Source organism: Xiphias gladius, chromosome 20, assembly GCF_016859285.1.
Source record: "Xiphias gladius isolate SHS-SW01 ecotype Sanya breed wild chromosome 20, ASM1685928v1, whole genome shotgun sequence".
NCBI classification, from domain to species: Eukaryota; Metazoa; Chordata; class Actinopteri; order Istiophoriformes; family Xiphiidae; genus Xiphias; species Xiphias gladius.
Window position 1 is genome coordinate 24,678,880 of NC_053419.1, and position 20,396 is coordinate 24,699,275.

General features: G+C 44.0%; 1 protein-coding gene across 1 annotated transcript in view; it reads right to left on the reverse strand.

The window, feature by feature from the left end:
- Positions 1 to 20,396, reverse strand: part of gfra2b (GDNF family receptor alpha 2b) — a 102,056-nt gene that overhangs the window by 27,423 nt on the left and 54,237 nt on the right. The window contains exons 4-5 of the mRNA XM_040158103.1: positions 9,336 to 9,535; positions 6,907 to 7,094 (exon numbers count right to left, since the gene is read on the reverse strand). Of these exons, the coding sequence (XP_040014037.1) occupies positions 6,907 to 7,094; positions 9,336 to 9,535 (388 nt within the window). The remainder of the gene's footprint in view (positions 1 to 6,906; positions 7,095 to 9,335; positions 9,536 to 20,396) is intronic.

The window sequence follows — 20,396 nt, forward strand, 5'->3', positions numbered from 1 at the left end:
ATCTTCATTCATTAGCAACTGGGAGTGTTTGTAATTTTATGTAATTTTGATTTGGGATTTCATTGCTTGTATTTAAGGAAAATGATTACAAACAAAGAAAGATTTCTGGAAAATTTGATGCAAAGGTTTCGCTGTAAACTGTGAAGGGAGAAACTGTTTTACTGCGGGACCAGATTGGGCCCTCAGGCCGCTGTTTGCCTACAACTGCTGTAAAGTTAAGAGCGAACAAACAGATATAATTTTCTTCTCGTGACTCTCTTTGACTTCTAATTCTAATCACTAATTCTCTTGTGGCTTTAGAGTGTGAACTCTCACAAATCAGCTACTACGAAGTGAACATTTCCTCCACAGTTCTTATTGAAAATTAACTGTGGGTGTGATTGCACTCTTATTTGAAAGAAAAATAGAATTTTTTTTTCTTTTTATAAGAGCTTTGGTCCGAAAACCCTTTACAGCTCTCTGTAGGTTTCTCATGCATTACCTTTGGCAAAGACCATATTTAATTACACTTCCTGTCAATCAGAGCGGTCCCCGAGCAGTCACTTCCTCCTGCCCGCTCCCATCCACAGCGGGAGACGAGACACCCTCGGAGGCTGTCAAGACCCAGAGGACCTGCGGGATTCCTGTGATTATGCGGCTCTCTGCTCTCCACCTGAGGTTAATGGAGGCTAAAACGAAAAGCGCGAGCTCGCTTTGGATTCCTTTTACGGGCAGTCGGACACTGCGCATGATATTGGGGTGAGGCAGGTACCTGCCGCAGGGCGTATTGTTGTCTAACTGAGGCTGGGTTCGGGGGAGCTGGAAGAGACCTCGTTAGGATTTTTTGGTCGGTTGGCGGGGGTTGGTGGGCTCTGCGGCGCTGCTCTTCCGCGTGTGGTCTCATTTCCAGTTCCAGATACCGATTTATCCGTGCCGCTCTCTTCTCTCATGTAAGTCACACATGCTCGCTCAAAGAGACACCTACTCAGTGCGAGAAGCACAAAGCAGCATCACACACCGAACACAGCTCGTACACCACCAGCAAAATCACAAACAAGCAACCTGCGGTGCCTTTATAGCCGCTGTGCGTGCGTTGTGATGTGTGTGTGTGTGTGTGTGTGTGTGAGTGAATCCTCTGTGGAGACGGGGCCGATTATCTAACAGCAGTGCTTTCAGAACTGTCTTATCCTGCTTTCTGTCTGCTTTGTGTTAAGACAGGGGGGAGATGGTTACACACATACAGTACTGCTCGCAAGCTAAAGGTGCAGGCAATCCTTGGCTCGGCGTGGAAACGGAGAGCCGCAGTGAGGCCGGGAGATGCAGGTTCTGTTCCCCAACTGGAAGACCTCATCCAAAGTCAGAATGACATTTTTAATAGTGCCGTAAAATCCAGCCTTGGAAAGGAGCCTTTCTCATCCACTGTGTGTCGCGTGGTTTACTACACACACGGATCAGTAACAACATCAAAACCTGTTCCCGGTTTTGATGTTGTGGCTGAGCGGTGTATGTTTAGATGAGGAGAACCCACGGACCGCATCGTATTGGAGTTATTGTAATTACCAGTTTCCCACTAGTTTTCAAGTAGTGATTACAACTGGGGAAACTGCTTCGTCTGAAAACCTCTGATACCAAATCAGCACTTAATAATACGGAATTGCCTGAAAATCAAACAAACGTGGAGGCCTCACACCAGAGTTGTTAAAAAATAATGAAACCCAAATTGAATGGGTATGCTGTTATATCCTCAGTGCTCTCACACAACCACCTCTGTAATAACACAACGCTCCTGAGTTGTCAGATGACGTGAAAGCTCACAAGTCGAATTTCTCCCATCTCTGCCAACCGTCCCATAACGTAGAGTAATGCATCATCCATCACAATAGGAACAGCAAATAAACAGGCCCTTCCAAATGGGAGTGTTCATGCGTAGTGTTTGGACGTAAATGCCGGCGGTGGTGAATCTGCAGACGTTTTTTCCTACGTGCTGGAGTCACCATTTTAACAGATGTAACATTTAAGCAAATCTACACACACAACCTGGTGAACCTGTCACCCTTGACCTAAATCACTTGATGTCTGCGCAGCACACTCAGCACCTGCACCCGTAGTTGTCTCCTTTCCTGTCACGTTTCCAACTTTTCTGAATCCAAAGCACCGTACTGAATGACTGAAGTTACCGTGTGTCACAGTTGATCCTGATAAATAGTGGAAAAAAGGTTGAATTTTGGCCTCTGCTTTAACTCGATCTCGGAACTGCTCACACTTGGACTTGGCTCGTACTCAGATTTCCTGAGCTGGGCTAATTGATACCTTATTGACCTCATTTACTGTAAGCTGTAGCTGTCGGCCTCTTTTTGCAGCAGAAAACAACAACTCTAGTCCGTCTGGGGACGAAAAATCCAGGTGAAAATCAGTTTGAAACGATCAGCTTTGTAACATTTCTGGCCATTTGGGGTGAATATCTGTAAAATCTGAAAAAGCTGAGTTTTACAAACCCTGTGTGAGCGCTGTGAAGGGAAAGTTGGTTTATCGTTTATTCACCTCCCTATCAGCGTTTCGTGTGTTTAATTGTGTTCCGAGTCCTTTGTAGAAAATCTTCCCCAGCAGTGCGCGGCGTCACAGTGACGAGCAGCCGGCAGCTAAGCCCCACAAAGGCGGAGCGATGGGAGGGAAATCACCTTACGGGAGCCCAGCCTCGCCCGGGCTTCCTTCCCCTTCCCTCCTCTCTGTCGTTGCTGTATGGAGCCAAAACCAGCTCACAGAGCAGAGGACGCCGTCGTCAACACGGACTCGTTTGAACAAGTTTATCTCTGGGCACGTTCAAGCAGAGAGAGGGACCGACTCTGAAATGGAAGTCTGAGAAAGTCCACCACTGTCCACCATGTACCACAAAAAACACACTGAATAGACGATGGACACATCTCCAAATCAGATCAGAAAATATTGTCATGCTTGATGGATGAATGTTTTCCCTGGATACAGACAGCAAATCTTGGCCCCCAAGTATTTAACAACAAGTTCAAAATACGTGAAGACAACACAAAGTTGAATCACAAACTATTTTGCTATTGACTAGATCAGCAGTAATCATTGTTGTACGTTCTCTCTAATTAAAGGAAACTCAAACAATTTAAAGGGGACCTCCACCGATTTCCTACAACAGCGTGTGCATCGGCGGCGCTATAACCCAGGCTGGGAGAGGCTAAGTGTCCCCAGGATGCTCACGAGAACATGCTGAGGCTTTTTGTACATTGTTTGGCTGGTTGTTATTTGTGTGCAGGGTCTCTCTCTCTCTCTCTCTCTCTGTTTCCCGATGCTGGTCGGTCCTGAAACACTCCTCGTCACGGTGCATTGCCTCCACTGACCAGCTTACTTCATAATTCATTTATGTGTAATCAAGGGGGAACTCGTGTGTAACCATGTTAATAGCAGTAGCAGTGTGCTCCTAAACACCACTGAGTCCTGTTTTCCCGGCATTATCAATAAGACTATTACACCTACGGTATAAGCATCACTATCGTTATTATCATTATAACAACCGGTCTGACGGTGCCTGAACACAACAGTATCTGCAGCTGTTCCTGGTCCCTCCGTCTTCTCTCCCCCGTCTCCCCCATTTCTCTCCTCTCGACCCCAACCAGGCGAGGCAGGCGGCCGCCCACCCTGAGTCCGGATCCGTTGAGTTCTTCCTCTCCTTGCTCCTGTTGGGAACTGTTGGGTCTCTCCCTATGATACTGTCTTGACCCGACTCTGATTTGGTGCTATATGAATGAAACTGTATTGACTTGAACAGGGCGACGACCAGCGCCAGCGGTGCTCTGACAGTTTGGTATTTCACTGACCTTGAAATTCTCAGCAGGCTACTACAAAATAACCACACAAACCTCGACACGCATTAGACTGTTCCGTTGTTACTCAGCGCTCTGCTGTTTATGGCAGAGACTGCAGAGGACCGGGACTCACTCACCCTGTGTGTCGTGTCCTATTCTCCAACGTGATTTTGCATTTTTTTCAGAGTTTCATGTTTTATTCTTGGACGCATTACAGTGCAAATGCTGCTGTGTGGCATCTTTCAATACGACGTGACCATTTACAACGTGAGATACTCACAGCGGAATTAACGACGGAGCGGAGTTGGACTGGTGCGATCTTAGAAACAGCTTCACCAGACCATCTCAGAGAATACCAGTTTTTTTTTTGTCTGGTAAATTTACCACTTTAATCTTGGAAATTCTGAGATTTTCTTTGATTATTGTCCCGGTTTCATTTTTAACCTACAGTGGCCCTAATATGCCATCGTATAGTACTGATTAAGTGTTAGAACAACACACTCTGTCGTTTTGTGTTCACATTGCGCCGCTCTGCACCAACCAGACAACAATATGATTTCCTGAAAAAGAAAACGCATGTGAACTCTGGTTCTGCTGCAATGATTCTGATGTATATTTTTTTAACCGTCCAGTATGAGACCCACGATGATGTAGAGGCGCAATGATAAATCGGTGGAGTGCTCTTTCAAGCTCATTTGTCCATGATTAAAAGTGTCTGTTGAGCGCCTAGCCTTGACCCAGAAGACTGAGCACTGCAGCTGACCCGCAGTTATCACCGAGAGCAGCCTTAGAGACACAATAAACACTCAGAAACATACTTACACACACACACACACACACACACACACACTCTAAAGGACACAAGAAGAATCACACAGTTTGACCCCACCACCCACACACACCGAAGAATGTGGGCTTCCACATGCTGATGAATATCTCAGCATTTGAAAGAAATAAATCCAAGCGATCCTTTGTGCTGCTACAGACAGAAGAACACACTCATTTGTTTTTTTTCTCTCTAAGAGAAGACCTCAGTAAAAAAAAATGATGCTGTGAGGAAATAAAAAACAGTATTCCCTTAAAGTTCTATAATTGAGGATGTAGAGGATTTAGAAATAGAAAGATTCAGAGCAGTTCTGTAACCTCGGCCTTGGCTGCGAAGCTGCAAAATACTGCAAATACTGCAAATGTTCAGCAGAAAAAAAATGTTACCACGCCAACAAGTGAGTGAGTATAAGGAAGTGATAGAATGTGACCTAAAAAACCTGAATGAATGAGAGGCTCCTGCACGCCAAGTAGATGATTTGACAGGGTTCAGTGTGATTACACCTGTTAACTTTTTTAATTTCTTTGCTTTTTCATCTCTTTACCGGCTCTTTGCTCTTCAGTCCTCTTCCCCAGTGCATGAAACATCCTCCATAACCTATCCACTGTCAGGCTAGCAATTGATAATCACTTTCATTATCAATTAATTTACAGATTATTTTCGTAATCAATAATCATTTTGTCTATAAAATGTTAGAAAACAGTGAAATATTCCCAGTAGAATTTTAAGTCAAGGTGACGTCTTCAGGTCGTCTTGTTTTATCCAACTCACAGTCCAGAACCTAAAGATATTCCGTTTATAAGAAAAACATAAAATCCTCACATCAAAGTGGCTGGAAGCAGCAAATATTTGGAATTTTGAAATAAAAAATTATTTCAAAGATTAATCTGTTTTGATTAATCAAAATTGTGTCTGATTAATTTTGTATTGATCAACGGTTTCAGCTCCACCCACAATAATCAATTCTGGACCTGACCTGTTAATTCAACACCTAATCCATAGTCAAATATAGACTCGGAGCTGCTGCGGGGCAGTGGATTAATGTCTCTACTAACAAGTACTGTGTGAGAATCCAAAGCCTGACACATCTGATTCCTCTGAGCCACAGAGCTCCATTGTTTCCAGAAACTGTTAAAAACACATCAAATGCTCACTGCAGCACCAAATGTGGATCAATCCGCCAATGAAAATAATCCCCAACATCTTCAGTAGGAACCGACGGGCTCAGGGGGGTTTTTGAGCTCAGAGACGGTGTGTGTCGGACTGCTCAGATTTGTTGCAGCACATCACACGAACAGATCCCCACCGCCAAAATAATACATGTACTTGTTTTTTTAGAGCGAGTAGATTAGAAAAAACATCAACAGGTGCTGGATTAAAAAGCAAACTGAAGGCAAAAGTCAAACAAATGATCCGCAGACTGTTCGGGGCAATGTTTTGATCTTTGTCAGGCACTGTCAAATAAACATCAAAAAGCCGAACAATGTCTGCAGTATATATAAATTTATCTATATATCTTTATACTGACACAGACACATTCGTCAGTCAGGTGGCTGTGAAATGCATGATGGTCTGCATCAGTTGTTGTACTCACAGACTGGACCAATCAGAGCAGAACTGGATAACACTGTCCATGCAGGGAACAAAATATGCACGTGTTTTTGTGGCGGTACAGGTTGTGGATCTTTAGTCTGACTTTTTCCTTATCTTTTGAGGCCCCTCAAAAATTGGTCAGGGGGGGCCTAGTTATTAATTAGGGGATCCAAGACCCCTGACAGCCCCTTCGCACAGTGCTCTTCCCCTTGAGCCTCTTTTCCTATCTGCACGAACAGTAACCCTCCTCTGAACTTCCTCTCCCCTGTCATTCAACTATGTCTCCTCAGAAACCTTCACTTCCTGCCTCCATCATTGTATTCAACATACATTTATCCAATCAGTCGCTGCTACTTTCTCAAGGGCACCTCGACTGCAGTTGCAGGGGGAGTGTTTCGCATTCACTTCCCCCACTTCAAGCTTCTCTAGCCTTTAAAGCCAGTAGTTATCAATCAAACATACAATTTTGAACCAAGTGTCTGCGAGATTTCTTTCCAATTAAACACTTCAGCAGCTGATTTCACTGATTAGTTCCTCCTCTCGCTGGATAATAATCAGTGTAACAAGCTGCATCAAGCTGAAAAGTCTTCCAGAGTGCATGTGTGTGAATGGAAAAAAAAAAAAAGCCCAGCAGGTCACGATCACACCTGATTGGCTGCCGAAGACCACGCTGCTCACCTGCAGAGAGCGTCGGAGCGGCAGGTGTGTCGGAGCTCCAAGCAGGTGGGTTTGTGCCTCTCCTGGTGGGAGCAGGAGGGGACGATGGTGCGGCGCCGACGCTCGGCACACGCCTGGTCGGGACAGGAGCAAAACAGCAGGGGGTAACTCAACTCCCATGATACCCGTTCGAAAAACTGACGCAGGGCCTGAGACAAAGAATAAAAAAATAAAAGTAATTAGGAAATTAATCATCGTTCTTTTATCTGTCATATATATTTATACACATTTAATGAAAGGAAGATTTAAGAAGCCTAAATTAAAAAAAACAACAAAAAAAATAAATATAATGCACGTTGTTATATGTTTTTCCTCACTATGTTTGTGTTTACTGGGTTAAATTGACACATTTATAACACAAATATTTAACATAAAACACAAATGTTGTGATTGTGACATGAATTTAACCATACCAAATTAAAATCAGATAACCACAGCACAGAAATCAAGGTAAAGATGTCTTTGGCATTTCAGCAGCAGAGAGCAGCTTAAACAAACTACCAAAACTAAATGCTGAGCACTGTCATTAGTTTTCACAAAGATGTGAGAGGGAGCTTTTTCTTTTCTAGGATGGAGACGCATCGTCAATGCCAAAATGAATGACAGTCAACCGTGGGTGGAGTTTTTCATAGCTGACATGAGACTACAGGATAGACGAATATTACACCTACTGATGAAAGCAGAGAGTCTAGAACTTTTTACCAAATTAAAAAAATGTAAATGAAGGAGACTCTCAGTAGGTCTCTTCTTACAGCAATATTCTGTCATCTAAGCTTGGTTGTGTTGTCGGAACAAAAGTGAGAGTGACAGTTGACTGAGGGTGGTAGGAAAATGATACTCTGCAAAATTCCTCCATCCTGTAGTCTGGACACTATTAGCATTAGCTTATCCCCTTCTGTTAAACCATTCAGTATTTACTGTAACTAACACCAGTTAAATGCCCACAGAGACAGAAGCAAAGACTTGTTTACTACTTCCAGTGCAGATACCGCAATGCCAATTCCTGTGCAGCTGTCATTGTTGCATTAAAACAGTTTCAACGTCACATACTGCAAGGAAAAAAGAAAAAAAGGTAGCAAACAAAGCTATTCTGTACTCAGGAAACAAACTGCAGCAGGAAATCAACTACTTTCTAGTGTGTAGTACGGTGTCAGCTATGTCAACTGTTCAGTCAGAGCAGTGTATAAAGTAAATGCTCAACATAACACACCCACAGAGCTACAGATTTAAAGTCAGATTACCTTTTGTTTAATGTAATTTACCCTAACTTGTCCCTGAAAAAACATGATGTTATGTTTCTAATACTGTTAATTAATAAACATTGATCAGAACGATCACAGATTGTGAAAGTGTTTGACAGGAATTTGTTGTCTGGTTGTGTGATAATGTACTGAACATAGTGATAAAACACACTAGAATAATAACCTCTCCGTTACCAGACATAGTGCAGCAGTGTTTCTAGTGGCTGATCAAGCACATCTGCTCAAAGTTTAACAAAGGTGAACTGCAACCTGTTAGTCTGCTGGAGCACCGAAACAGGAAACGCACACATTGAATCTGTCTATCATTTGGACTTCAATAGCGTAAACCGGAGAGAGGACAAAGATCTGTATACAAGAAATGTAACCGGACCTTGCCTTTATGAGAAGCCAGAGACTGCCTTATACTTTGTATCTGTATGTGTGAACACACCACAGGTGTCTGTTTGTACAGCCTCCTTCATCACAATCCATCTCTTGGTTTAGTCACCTACCAGGAACTAAACTAAGAGATGGACCGTTCTTGGGATCTTTGGTATACACAAGCTCCTCCGACACGACAAGGTGTCGACCCTCTGGAGAAGCTCATAACATCAGATAGACAATCACAAATGTAAACCATCATAGAGTCAATAGCAGTGTCCCTCTGGTTCCGCCCCCAAACTGTGATTGATTTTTTTTAGAGCTTTCAACCGCATTACACAGTCTTCATCAGCAGATGGAGTTTTCTCAGTTGTCATGGAGATGGGTTTTTTTGACACGCAAGCTCAGTAGCTGTTATGATTTTATCCAAAGCACTTGTAGGACTTTTCACCTGAGCTGACTTACAGATGAACCATCAAACTTTTTTCTAGACAAAATGAAAATTGTGGACTACAGTTCAAAGCTTTGGAAAAAGCTATTAAGCGAACCTTGATTTTGGACTCTATTGACTTTTTTGTTTTTGTTTGTTTTTTAAAGCAGAAGTTTCGTCAAACAACACGTATATTTTAAACAGTCCAGCATCAGGTCTTATTCAGCAGCAGTGGCTCCTTTCATTTACATCATCAATATAAGCAAATACTGAACTAGCGTAAACCAACATAAAACCAAAAATAAATGCCCCCTCTATTAAGATTTTACTGCACCCACCTTCTGACACCTTTTCCGGCTGCATGGCTCCTGATTGGCCAGAGAGGGCTGTGGGGGCATGGCCTTGCTGCAGATAGAGTTGTAGGCAGATCTTAAACGTTTACACGTCTCGTTGAGGTTACACGCCTTGGCTGCGTCCAGGCAGGGGTTACAGGGTTTCCCCGCTTCAGAGCAGGGGCTCATCTTCGACAAAGATGAATCTTAACAAAAAGGGAAGAATAAAAAAGAGTTAACAGCATTTACAGTCATAGACACACACCTCGTAGCCGTTTTAAAGGGGTTTTGTGACATCTTCATGATCTTCGCGCTGAATAGATTAATCCATCTGTTGAAGGATAACTGAACATTACCAGACACGTGTATTTGGGCTCAGTGGATGATGTGACCTGGTACACTGTGTTACTGTTGTTAACGGATTATAAATGCAAACAGTTTTATGATCAAAAAAGCCACAATCATTATGCATAAGTGCAGCTTCCTTACTTTGTGTGTGCTTTTAGGTATTTTGAGTATGTTTTTAATTCCAATACCACACACTGAATTGTTGTTTTAGGCATATTTGGTGGTGAACTGCTGCAACAGTAGAAAGTTCTCCTGAATTTAATTGAAAACAACATTTGGAAATCAATATTTATGGGAGTCAAGAGGGTAAACTAAACCTTCTCCAAACAGCGTTACAATAACTGAATCAACTGACTCAGAATCAGTAAAAAAATTAAAGAAATGTTGCTGGATGGTTAAACCCAGAGTCAACAGAGCCAGCTGATATGAGCCATCCTGCCGGGCGGGCGGTGTTAGGCTCGGTGAAGCAGGTAACCCCAAAAAAGGCCAAACTAAGTTGAACACACTTCGCATTACAGGCCCCTGGTGTTCTGACACTAGGTCCTGAGGTTGGTCTGCTTGCTGCCAAAAGCAAATATCTGTTCTGATACATGCCTTATACAACTGTCCACCGTCAGTCTTTGGCATTAGTTATCAGGAGCAGTGGGGATATATACGATTAACAGGTCTCACCCCCAGTGTCTCTCATTAGCAGTCCTGGTAGACCGGTGTACACTGCCGAGCCTTTGACCTGTACATTAGTGAATTAAGACTGCATGCGGAGTACATTTATAATCTCATTACTGTTGCAGTCATTGTGTTCATGTAAAAGCATAAAGAAGGATGTGACTTCATTGATATGCACCACTGTCAAGTATATGGAAATATTACCAAAGATGGGATCACACTCCCTAAGTGCCTGAGAGGAAACTATGCATCACCTGGACAGTGGCAGATCAGCTGGTCCTGAGTCAGTAAAGCTGTGGACATGTGATAGTGGTGTTTACTGATAACAGGCTGGTGTGCCTATGGGCAGATAAAATCTTAAGTGGAGCTTAAGTGGGCTATGAGAAACCGTCGAAGAAGAGACACAATTGTGTAATACATCTCTGCTCATCGGCGAAAACACATTACAGGGACAGATGGCCAGCTAACAAGTCTTATGTGCTTCCTCTGAAGGCCTGGTTATGGAGGTATGTGAGGTAACAACCTCTCTGCTCTGGTTCAGATCCCTTTAAACTCACCACCCGATCTGGTAGTTATCAGACTCAAAACCACGTGGGAGAGCTTAAAAAAATCTGTGTTTTTAAATGCAGCACAACTGCATACAACCCATTAGCAAATCGATTTTGTAGGAAATGTAATGTCAGTGGTTTCAACATAATAAGGAAACGCTTTTATTGAACGTATCTGCAAAATGTTTTGATTTGTTCTCTTCTACAAAATCTAGTCTTAAAGAATGAGTCTTTAATTAGGGATGTCCCAATGAAACTTTTTGGCCCTGATCCCGATCCAGGTATTGGGTATCTGCAAATGCCAAATCTGATCCGATACTTATACTGATATTTATCTAAATGATCATTAAGTGTGTGTCTGGCACATTGAAATATCAGCAGGACACATCTTATTTTTCACATGCTACTTGATGAAAATACTAAAGGTCCTGGTGTAAAACTATTACATTTGGGCTTAAATTAGTGATCCGGTGTGAATGAAAGTCTAACTGGAGAGTGCAACACCTGAAACTGACGCCATAAGAGAAGACGTTTTGTTGGAGTTTTCGAAACTCCAGAAACCTTCAGCAGCTTGTGATGATACTCTTGACAGTGCATCTTTTAAAGTTGCAGAGTATCCTAGCTTCCATGTTGAGCTTCCTCTCCTGCACGGGAAGAAGAGGCGCTGACTCGCTGTCCTGGTGATGATGTCGGGGCCATGGGTCCACTTTTGACTTCAGTTTGTTTTTGGACCCAGCACCTGGAGAGGTGTTCTGGATGTGTGTGCCCAACGTCTTGTTTGACCATGAAATCGAAACTCTGTCCTCCTCTCTGTGGGGCATATCGGCGTTTCTGGTGATCAGGCCAGTGACGGTGGTATCTTCAGCTAACTTTATGATGGTGTCTGAGCTAGTGGTGTGTTGATCGATACTGAACTATCGATTCTTCTGGTCCTAAACGTTTGTGCTCTAGGATCGATTCTCATATTAAAAGACTGATATCTAAACTCAGTAATTTGGGGAACATGATCGTCAACAGGGGACACACCAGAAAGTAACTACTCTATCACCAGGATCTGGTCTAAACAATATGCAGTTGACAGGAACTACTTCTCCTACCACCTGTCATAGTCATATGCGAACTCGGTTCTATAAATGCGTAAGCCACTGAGTAGAGTGTTGACAATGATGACGGCTGACTGCAAACACAGTCATGTGTGGAACTTTTTCAGTTCTCAGAACAGCAACGACGCTGTATGTGATGTGTGTGGGAGGACTGTGAGGTCCTGTGGCAACACCACAAACCTTGTTAAGCACCTGAGATTTAATCACAGCACAGAGTGCGATGAGGTCCTGCAGCGGCGGTCTGAAGAAGACGAGAAGAAAGGTGCTGCCGGGGAAGAGAGGCAGACTTCACTCACTGAGTCCTTCGGCAGTTGCAGGCGTGACCCAGGTACAGAGGGAGACAGAGTGCGTCACAGCTTGTGTGTTGATGTTCAGACAACGAGAGTCCCCCGTATTCATAAGACCACGGAATGCCGTTTCATTCAAACTGATATCAATAGTTATGCTGGCTTAATAAACACACATGGTTAGGAATTAAGAAATGAAATAAATAAAAGTTCAAATAAATAGCTATACAAAGATCAGGTCTGCAACTTTTGAATCCAGCTTGGAGTGAGACTCGTGTCCCGGGGACCACCTCAGATCAATTCTATAAAATCATTCTCAGTTGTATTGTTATTTTCAAAGCCCAGGAGGCTGAAATGGCTGTTTTATTGACGATACGCTGGACCCTGAGAATTCCTTATAAATGAAGAATAAGAAATAGAAGTCTGACGTCTTCCTGTCACTGTAGCTGTAATCTGAAATGGGTATAAGCTACTTTTTATTTTCCTATTCTGAAAACATGAAGCTCATATTGGTGTCGGCGATACCAGCCCGGGTTTCTCTCGTGGAAATCAGCGTTGTGGCTCATCACTAGTTTGAGCTGTGTGTGGCCATGCGATCATACACCAATCTGCCACAACATTACAAGTGGTTTTAATGTCGTGGCTGAATGGTGTATGATTGCATGGCTGTGCTGAGCACACAACCCTGGGGGGGCTCCAGTGTTCAGGGTCGGTGTGGAGGAGGTGGTGGTGTCCATCTGCACAACCTGAGACAAAAGCAACGCATGCTGACGTTAGAACTTAGCTCAAAGCACCGCTGCTTCAGTGTTTTGGATGCAGGATGCTGCATCATCCAGCATCCACCCTGACCTGACCCCCTCCTCATTATGTCCGTGCAGTATTCACTTCACATCCTGAAGTGAAACACCTTTCCAATTAACACCATCCAGGACACAGTTACGTTTCCTCCAACACGATTTTGGCAGAACAAATTATTTCTATATACCGTATAGAGCGGAACTACCTGTTGTCCACTACAACAGTTCACATTGTAAATTCAGTATAATGTGTATTTCCCCAGAACTAATTCCATCACATGCAAACATTTTTACCATAACCACTGCACATCAGAGCCTCGGCGCTCCAAGACCTCTACAGCTGCAGTACCAGCGCTGAGGAGCACAGTGTCCGTGTGAAGCATCTTTCTCTGCTGCTTTTTCTCCAACATAACAGGCGAGTCAGAATCACAGAGGAGGAAGACAGCCTCTTGGTGCACCGAGCTACGGCGAGACCTGATCACATGTGTGAATGTCACATCACAGTGTCAAGTGCGAACACACATACGTGGACGCCAATAAGTTCCAATCCAACGCATCCAGTTATACAAGTCTAATGGGAAAGACAACTGTAACCTTGGCCTGGAACAGCCCTTTGAAGTGTGGCACGATGACATTTCCCTGGGTTAAAGCCGTAAACCCGTCCAGCATTATTGGACACTCTTTCTTATATCGATAGAATAGCAACAACTCGTCCTCTGTTAGATGTTAGAGGAGGTAAATGTTCCCTGCACAATGAAACTTAATGAAACCTTGAATGGTGAAGTTACAATGCTAGGAGAAGTGAGATAATTTTCACACAGACCAGAACAACTCTGTGTTCATCCAGTTCTAACGTACGAACAGAATGTTTAGACATCGGAGTTTCAAATAGGAGAAGCTACCAAAGCAGGCAGCTGCCTCAGATCCCATGTTCGCCAAAGTATAACATCAACTAGGCGGGTCCTGCTTTACTGATCTTTTAAACCGACCAGCAACCGGTTTTAATGTTGGTCCCACAGAGGTCTGGTCAGCTCACTTCTTTCTAACTCCATGCCCCCGATTTTTTTTTTAACTTTTCAAAGTAAACCCACGCTGACTCAGGTGACATCACCTGCGGACATCTATCAGGCTTCCCTCAGCTCCCTCTGCAGACACTAAAGGCTTCATACTGCTGTCTCGACGTACGCAGTCGTGCTCCCCAACATCTGGAAACACGCTGAGTTCAGCTTTAGTAGAAGACACCTTTCTGTGTCAGCATGAATCGCGCTTTTTACACCCGCCTGATGTCAGTTTCTTTCCGCCTAAGAAGTCTGTAAGAAGACCGGCCATGCCCTCGTATTTTGATCATTCCTCCCCTCACAAACGTGAGACTGTTGACTCATGGTCATCAGATCCAGTCTGTCCAGGACAGTGACCTGCGGTGGTTTAGAGGAACGCTTTCCAAAGTGCTGCAGCAGTGAACGAATGTCTCTGTACCCCTTGAACTAATGTACTGTGCACCATTACAATGAAGCTCATTGAATTGAACTGAGAGACGGAGAGAGGTGACAGAAAGGCCACCTCTGTGTGCTGTCACCACCTCCGTCTGTGATGTCGGATATAATTAAATATGAGTATGGCCAGAATAATGTGTGTGTGTGTGTGTGTGTGTGTGTGTGTGTGTGTGTGTGTGTGCATCGTGGTGTGTGCAGTATCAGTGTGTTCAGTTCGAGCTTCACACTATGTTGTTTCCCCTGCAGATAGCCTTGGTGCTTGTCTGACTGAACACAAACACTGACAACACACACACACACACACACACACACACAGTCTCTCTGTGTGCTCTACATATATGAGTTTACAAGATGGGACTGTAGTGCTTTAGAGTATTTTATTATCACTGACAAAGTCTGCTCTAAATGAACATGTTTTTGTGAACACTCAGATGCCTACTGGCAGTGTACCATCCACACACACACACACACACACACACACAGTCCTGGGCTGTATAGATAAACAGTATTGTAGCAGTATGTTTCTAGGAAAGGCTGATTTCGTATTGGGGAGTTGGTTGGTTGCTACAGGATGAAACCGGACGCTGTGTATTCCTTTGCTCGCTGAATGTAAAACCAGATGACAGGATCAGTGCAGGCAAGGCCCTGTGAAGCTGTTCACCACAGACAAAGTGTCAATCAACCTGCTTTTTCAAGCACTCCAACCACCTACTGCCTCCATGATCCGGCTCAACACACACTGCTACAATTATTATTATTAGTCTTATTAGTCTTATTATTATGATTATGTGTTTATTTATTAGCCTTATTATTATTATTATACTTCTTTATGTGGAAACTGCATTGTGCTATGTTCACTTTCCTCCCTCCTTGGGAATGGTGGGTCTCTGTAAATACAACTATGAAGAGTCCGGTCTCCACCTGCTCCACATGGAAATATATATATATTAAATTGCTATATATCGCTATATATCGCTATATATATTAAATTGAAATGACTTAAATTGAACTATTGTTGGTGGTAACACATCTAACAACACAGAAACCAAACCAACAAAGGCCATGAGGTCGCAGGCTGCCCGCAATGCTGGAATCAAAGTATTCAGGGAGCTGAAGCCTGTTTTACCAAGACAGAAATGCATTAAACACATTCAAACCAAAAGTTTCGGTGAGAAACACTGAATGCAGAAGAGAAATGTCTGTTTGCGAGAAAACTCCTCAGGACACCTTTATTTTAGCTGACATTGTGTTTTAATCTGTAACTTTCTGTTGATTACAGCAACACGTATTCCTTCAGATCAAAGCACCGTAATTGTGGTCAACACGTGGTGAAAGTCTGACTGTCTGCACCTGACGTGTGCCACGTCTGATGCATTCTGTCGGCACCTAAGACAAAGTGTGAGCAAGTTATCCCTTAATTCGCTCATGTAGTGAATCCCACCTCTAACTAAACATGAACGTATGGAGGATCCTCGCACGAGGCCCGGTGTTCCCCAGGAGTCCGCCAGCAGCTGAACTACACTTGCCTGGATTTGTTTAATTTAAAGTTAGAATCTAAGTGTTCAGAGACATTCACTGAGGAAACTCATCTCATCTACACATCTTCATCCCTGACAGAAGGAAAAGATTAAGTAACAGTGGGCTCATATTCCTACAGGACAGCCGTAACATCCTCATTCTCCACATCCCAACAGAGCGAGCTTTGAAGTAGGACAATGCGGTGGGAAGGATTTAACTGCATATGTCCTGAAATCTAAACGAAGGCAGCTCGGTACCACCGAGGCTTGTGAAGCAGTTGTTATCCAGAACCTTAGACGATGCGTTCGCGGGGCGCACGTGAAACGTGTGCTTCCAGCCCATGAATGAACTCTCCAGCCACTCGAGGGTTTGCGTTAATGCAGTTAAATGAGCGTGCTTGGCCTCTTGAGGAGCAGCTCTCACCCCCTCACATCCAAGCGTATTGATTGTGTGAAATGAGTATTTTATTATACTGGTGTTTTATTATTGCTCCCATCGCTGGAAGCAAACTTGGCTTGATGCTCCGTGCAGCTCTGTAGCGTTACAGTTTGAGGCATGTCTCAGTGGCTGCAGAATAGAGACTTCTCGTCTGCGCAGCTTAGCACGAGTACGTCAGCCCGGGGTCGCTCCGACATGAGAGTTCAGCTTTCTTGTGCAACTCAAGTTTGCACGCACTGCGCCAGGTCGACGCATCGGCTTCCTCTTGTAAATCTGACATCAGTAGGAATAAACAAAGGCTCTAAAAATATAAAACAATTTTATACAACATATGAATAGCCGGAGCGTGACTGGCTGCCTGTCTGCGCGTCAGCACGCTGATAGACCGGCGTCCTGGCCGGGGTGTAGCCCGCCTCTCGCCCAATGTCAGCCCCCCCCCCGACATCGCCCCTCTTCCATTCTCCGGTAGATCCAGTCCACCACGACCCTCTGTGCACTGGAATTACCCGAGTAGGTTTACATTGCTCATGTCATGCCAGAGCCATTACTCGAGCGAAATGTGCTCAGTAGGCTTTGGTAAACTAGCACCGTGATAAAAATGCACGGTTTCACCATCGCGTGGCCCCATCGAGAGGAACCAGAAACGAGTGAAAATGAAAGTGTGGGCAGAGAGAGAGTTAGACCAGCGGTGGGGGGGCGAAGCACGTCCGACCTGCTGCGGTAGGTCGTCTGATGCTCCAGTCAGCCAGAACTCCACGACCCATAGACGAGCTTCATTCAGTGGAGAGAACTCCTGCTTTCGAATGTTGTATGTTCTGCGTCCGGTAGGACGCCCTGGGCCTTCCCTTTAGATAGAGACGTGTGGCCTTGCTAACCTGCTCCTTCACTGGCTCAACCGTTAACTGCCAACATTTATCCAGATCCCGACAGAGAGCTGAATGATGGAGGACGTTTATGGAAACAGTCTCCAGTGATCCATTTTTACACGGTAGATTGCTGTTGACAATGGATGAAAAGATCACCCAAGGACGCTGCAGATAAGGTAATAGCTAGCCCTAATGTGGGGTGTCAGTTCACTACGAAGAATTTTAAAAAATACATGGCACTTACAGTCTACATTTTTCTTCATGTGCAGACTCCAACCACTGAATGTCTCTACTGACTAGCACTGTGTGTGTATAAGAGCCTGATGCACCCGGTTCCTCTGAGCCACGGAGCTCCGCTGTTTCCAGAAACTATTAAAAACACATCGGTGATTGACACCGTTGCTCTGGGTGACGTGTTCCCTCATCGCCATGAACACACGCACACACACACACACACCGCGGTTTATGTAGACTCAGTCCCACGCACACTGGCTGAGCACTTTATTAGGAACATATTTTCATATCAGTAATGCACTAAATAATCAACCGACAAATCGTCATGTCTTATTATAGATTACGACAAAATTGTTTTGATCTCACACGACTGTTTCGTGACTTGCAAGGAGAAAGGACAAGGAAAAAATAACGTCTGTTGCAGCAAACATTAGAAAATGGATCCATCCATCCCTCAGTAAACTGGATTTAGTGTTAAGTTATTCTTTTACTTGTTTGTGCAGTTTCACTTGAACGACATAATCTCTCAAACAACGGGAAAAAAAGCCTTATGAATTAAAAATAAGCATATGGCAAAGCACATTTCCCTCCACCAGAGACAAAAGACAAACAGACTTGTGAAACCATCAGGACTCATTTCATTGTTCTTCCCTGTGAAATGCTTCACACAGCAAAAGAAGCTCTAATTGTGTGTTGGCACAATCTGGATACATAACTGTCTCATACTTTCCTTTGAGTCAGTCTCACTGACTCAACCTGAGGCACCTTCCCTCATCTCTGCCCCCCCCCCACGTCGTTAATGCGCTGCCTGGCTCACACTACCTCACGGCAGAGAGGGAGAAGAAGCAGCAGCAAGAGGAGAGCAGCATTTGAAAGGGAACAGATATATATAGAGGGAAAGGGAGCGAGCATCCGGGGCAGGAGTGCGGGCCAATTAGAGAGTTGCCCTAGGTTGTCCTGTTATCTTTCTCACACACAGCCTCAACAGGATATACACACAAAGCCCTGCCCTGGGGGGTACGCACAACACACACACACACACGTATATACACAAACCACTCACTCACTCACATAATGTTTTATTAAAATGCTGTGCGCTCCCGTGTCCGTTCTCCATCACACACACTTACACATACATATATACATATACCAATATATATATATATATATATATATATATTGGTATATGTATACGTACACACACACACCACTCAGACATGATCTAACAAGGTCAAAAGCAGAACTAGAGGGAGGAAGTGGGCGTGAGAGAGAGAGTGGGAGAATCCGAGAGGAGAGAGGAAAGAGGAAAAGAGGCCGGGTTGTGACAGAGAGAGAGAAATTGAAAAGGATGAGGAAAGACATGAAGAACAACCAAAGGCAGTGAAAGGGGGCCAGACGCTCTCTCTGGTTAGAAACACACTGCAAGGACTCCAGAAGGACTGCTCACTGTCACAAACACACACCAATGTCCGTCCTGCAGTACCTGAGCAGGCTTCGGTCGGGGTTTCCCTCGAGAAAGGGACCCTCCGAGGGGTTCTGGAGACGGGGTGCAGACGCTCGCATAGCGCGGGAGCGAAAGACTGACTTTTTTATTTGGGTGTCATGGATCGTCCCACGTGGGATTACGTGACCCTACGCCGCGCAGGCTTGATGGCTCCTGACTGTTAACAGCGTGATCCACCTCTGTGAGTATCGGAAGCATTTAAAGTCCTGTTGGACAGTTTCAGCCGGTTTCCTTTGACTTACCCCTGCGTGTCAAACAGAAACAGAAACAGAAACCTCCTTCTATCATAAACGTAGCCCTTTCAAAACCTTGTGCCTCCTCTGCTCCACCAGCTTTGAACCATCTTACAACACTGATATTCAGTTTTCCGTCGTGTACTTTGATTTAGAAGCTAATTTTCAAAGCGAGATACATGTTTAACTTTCAAAGACATTCAAAGATTGAGTCTTATTTACCCAGACAGTCGTCTAATCTTCATCTTCCTAAGCAGTTTACTAGCAATTTTTTAATCATTCATTGAGGCACAAAATGTTGTTACTCATTTTGTTAAAATTACATCCACATTTTTACAGTAGAAAAAATGTTTGCAAGCAATTCTTTTATAATTTAGTTTTCAATATATTCTCTATTTACATGTAGCGTTGATATCGTGAACACTGTTTCACACAGCTTAGCTGGGTCTTCTTCCTCCGGACTCTAAAATATCCGCTCTGTGTTGTTCATACGATTTTAACTTAAACTGAAGCTAAACCTGACTCTAACCTGAAGTCAGAATCCCACATCCAGCTCCACACGCTTACGCAGATATTGAAACTCGATGCTACGTCACCGACTGCATTAATATTAACGTCTGATAAGACCAACCGCGTCCATGAATTTCCACTAGATGGTCTCCTTAGGAAGACAACATCGTTGCGTGGAGCAGAAACTGCATTCCTGCTGGATCATGTAGCACCGGGCTAATCCTAATCCAAATACTAATCCAAATCCTAATCCCAGTGCTAATGCTAATCTAGCCCATTAAAGTCAAAATCAAATAGCTTTTAGAGCAAATCTTGCTTTTTACATGTGCAAATTGCAGCGAGAATAATCTACGGTAAACAATCGCCAAGGTTTGGTTTTATATACAGTATGTAGACACGTGTAGCACCAAAGGCCTGTCAGTTGATGAGTCCGTTATTTCCACCTCCCTAATACTGGGTGGGATCCCACCACTTTGGCCCCAGAGCAGCCCGATTCTTGGTGTCACGGATTCGACAAGCTGC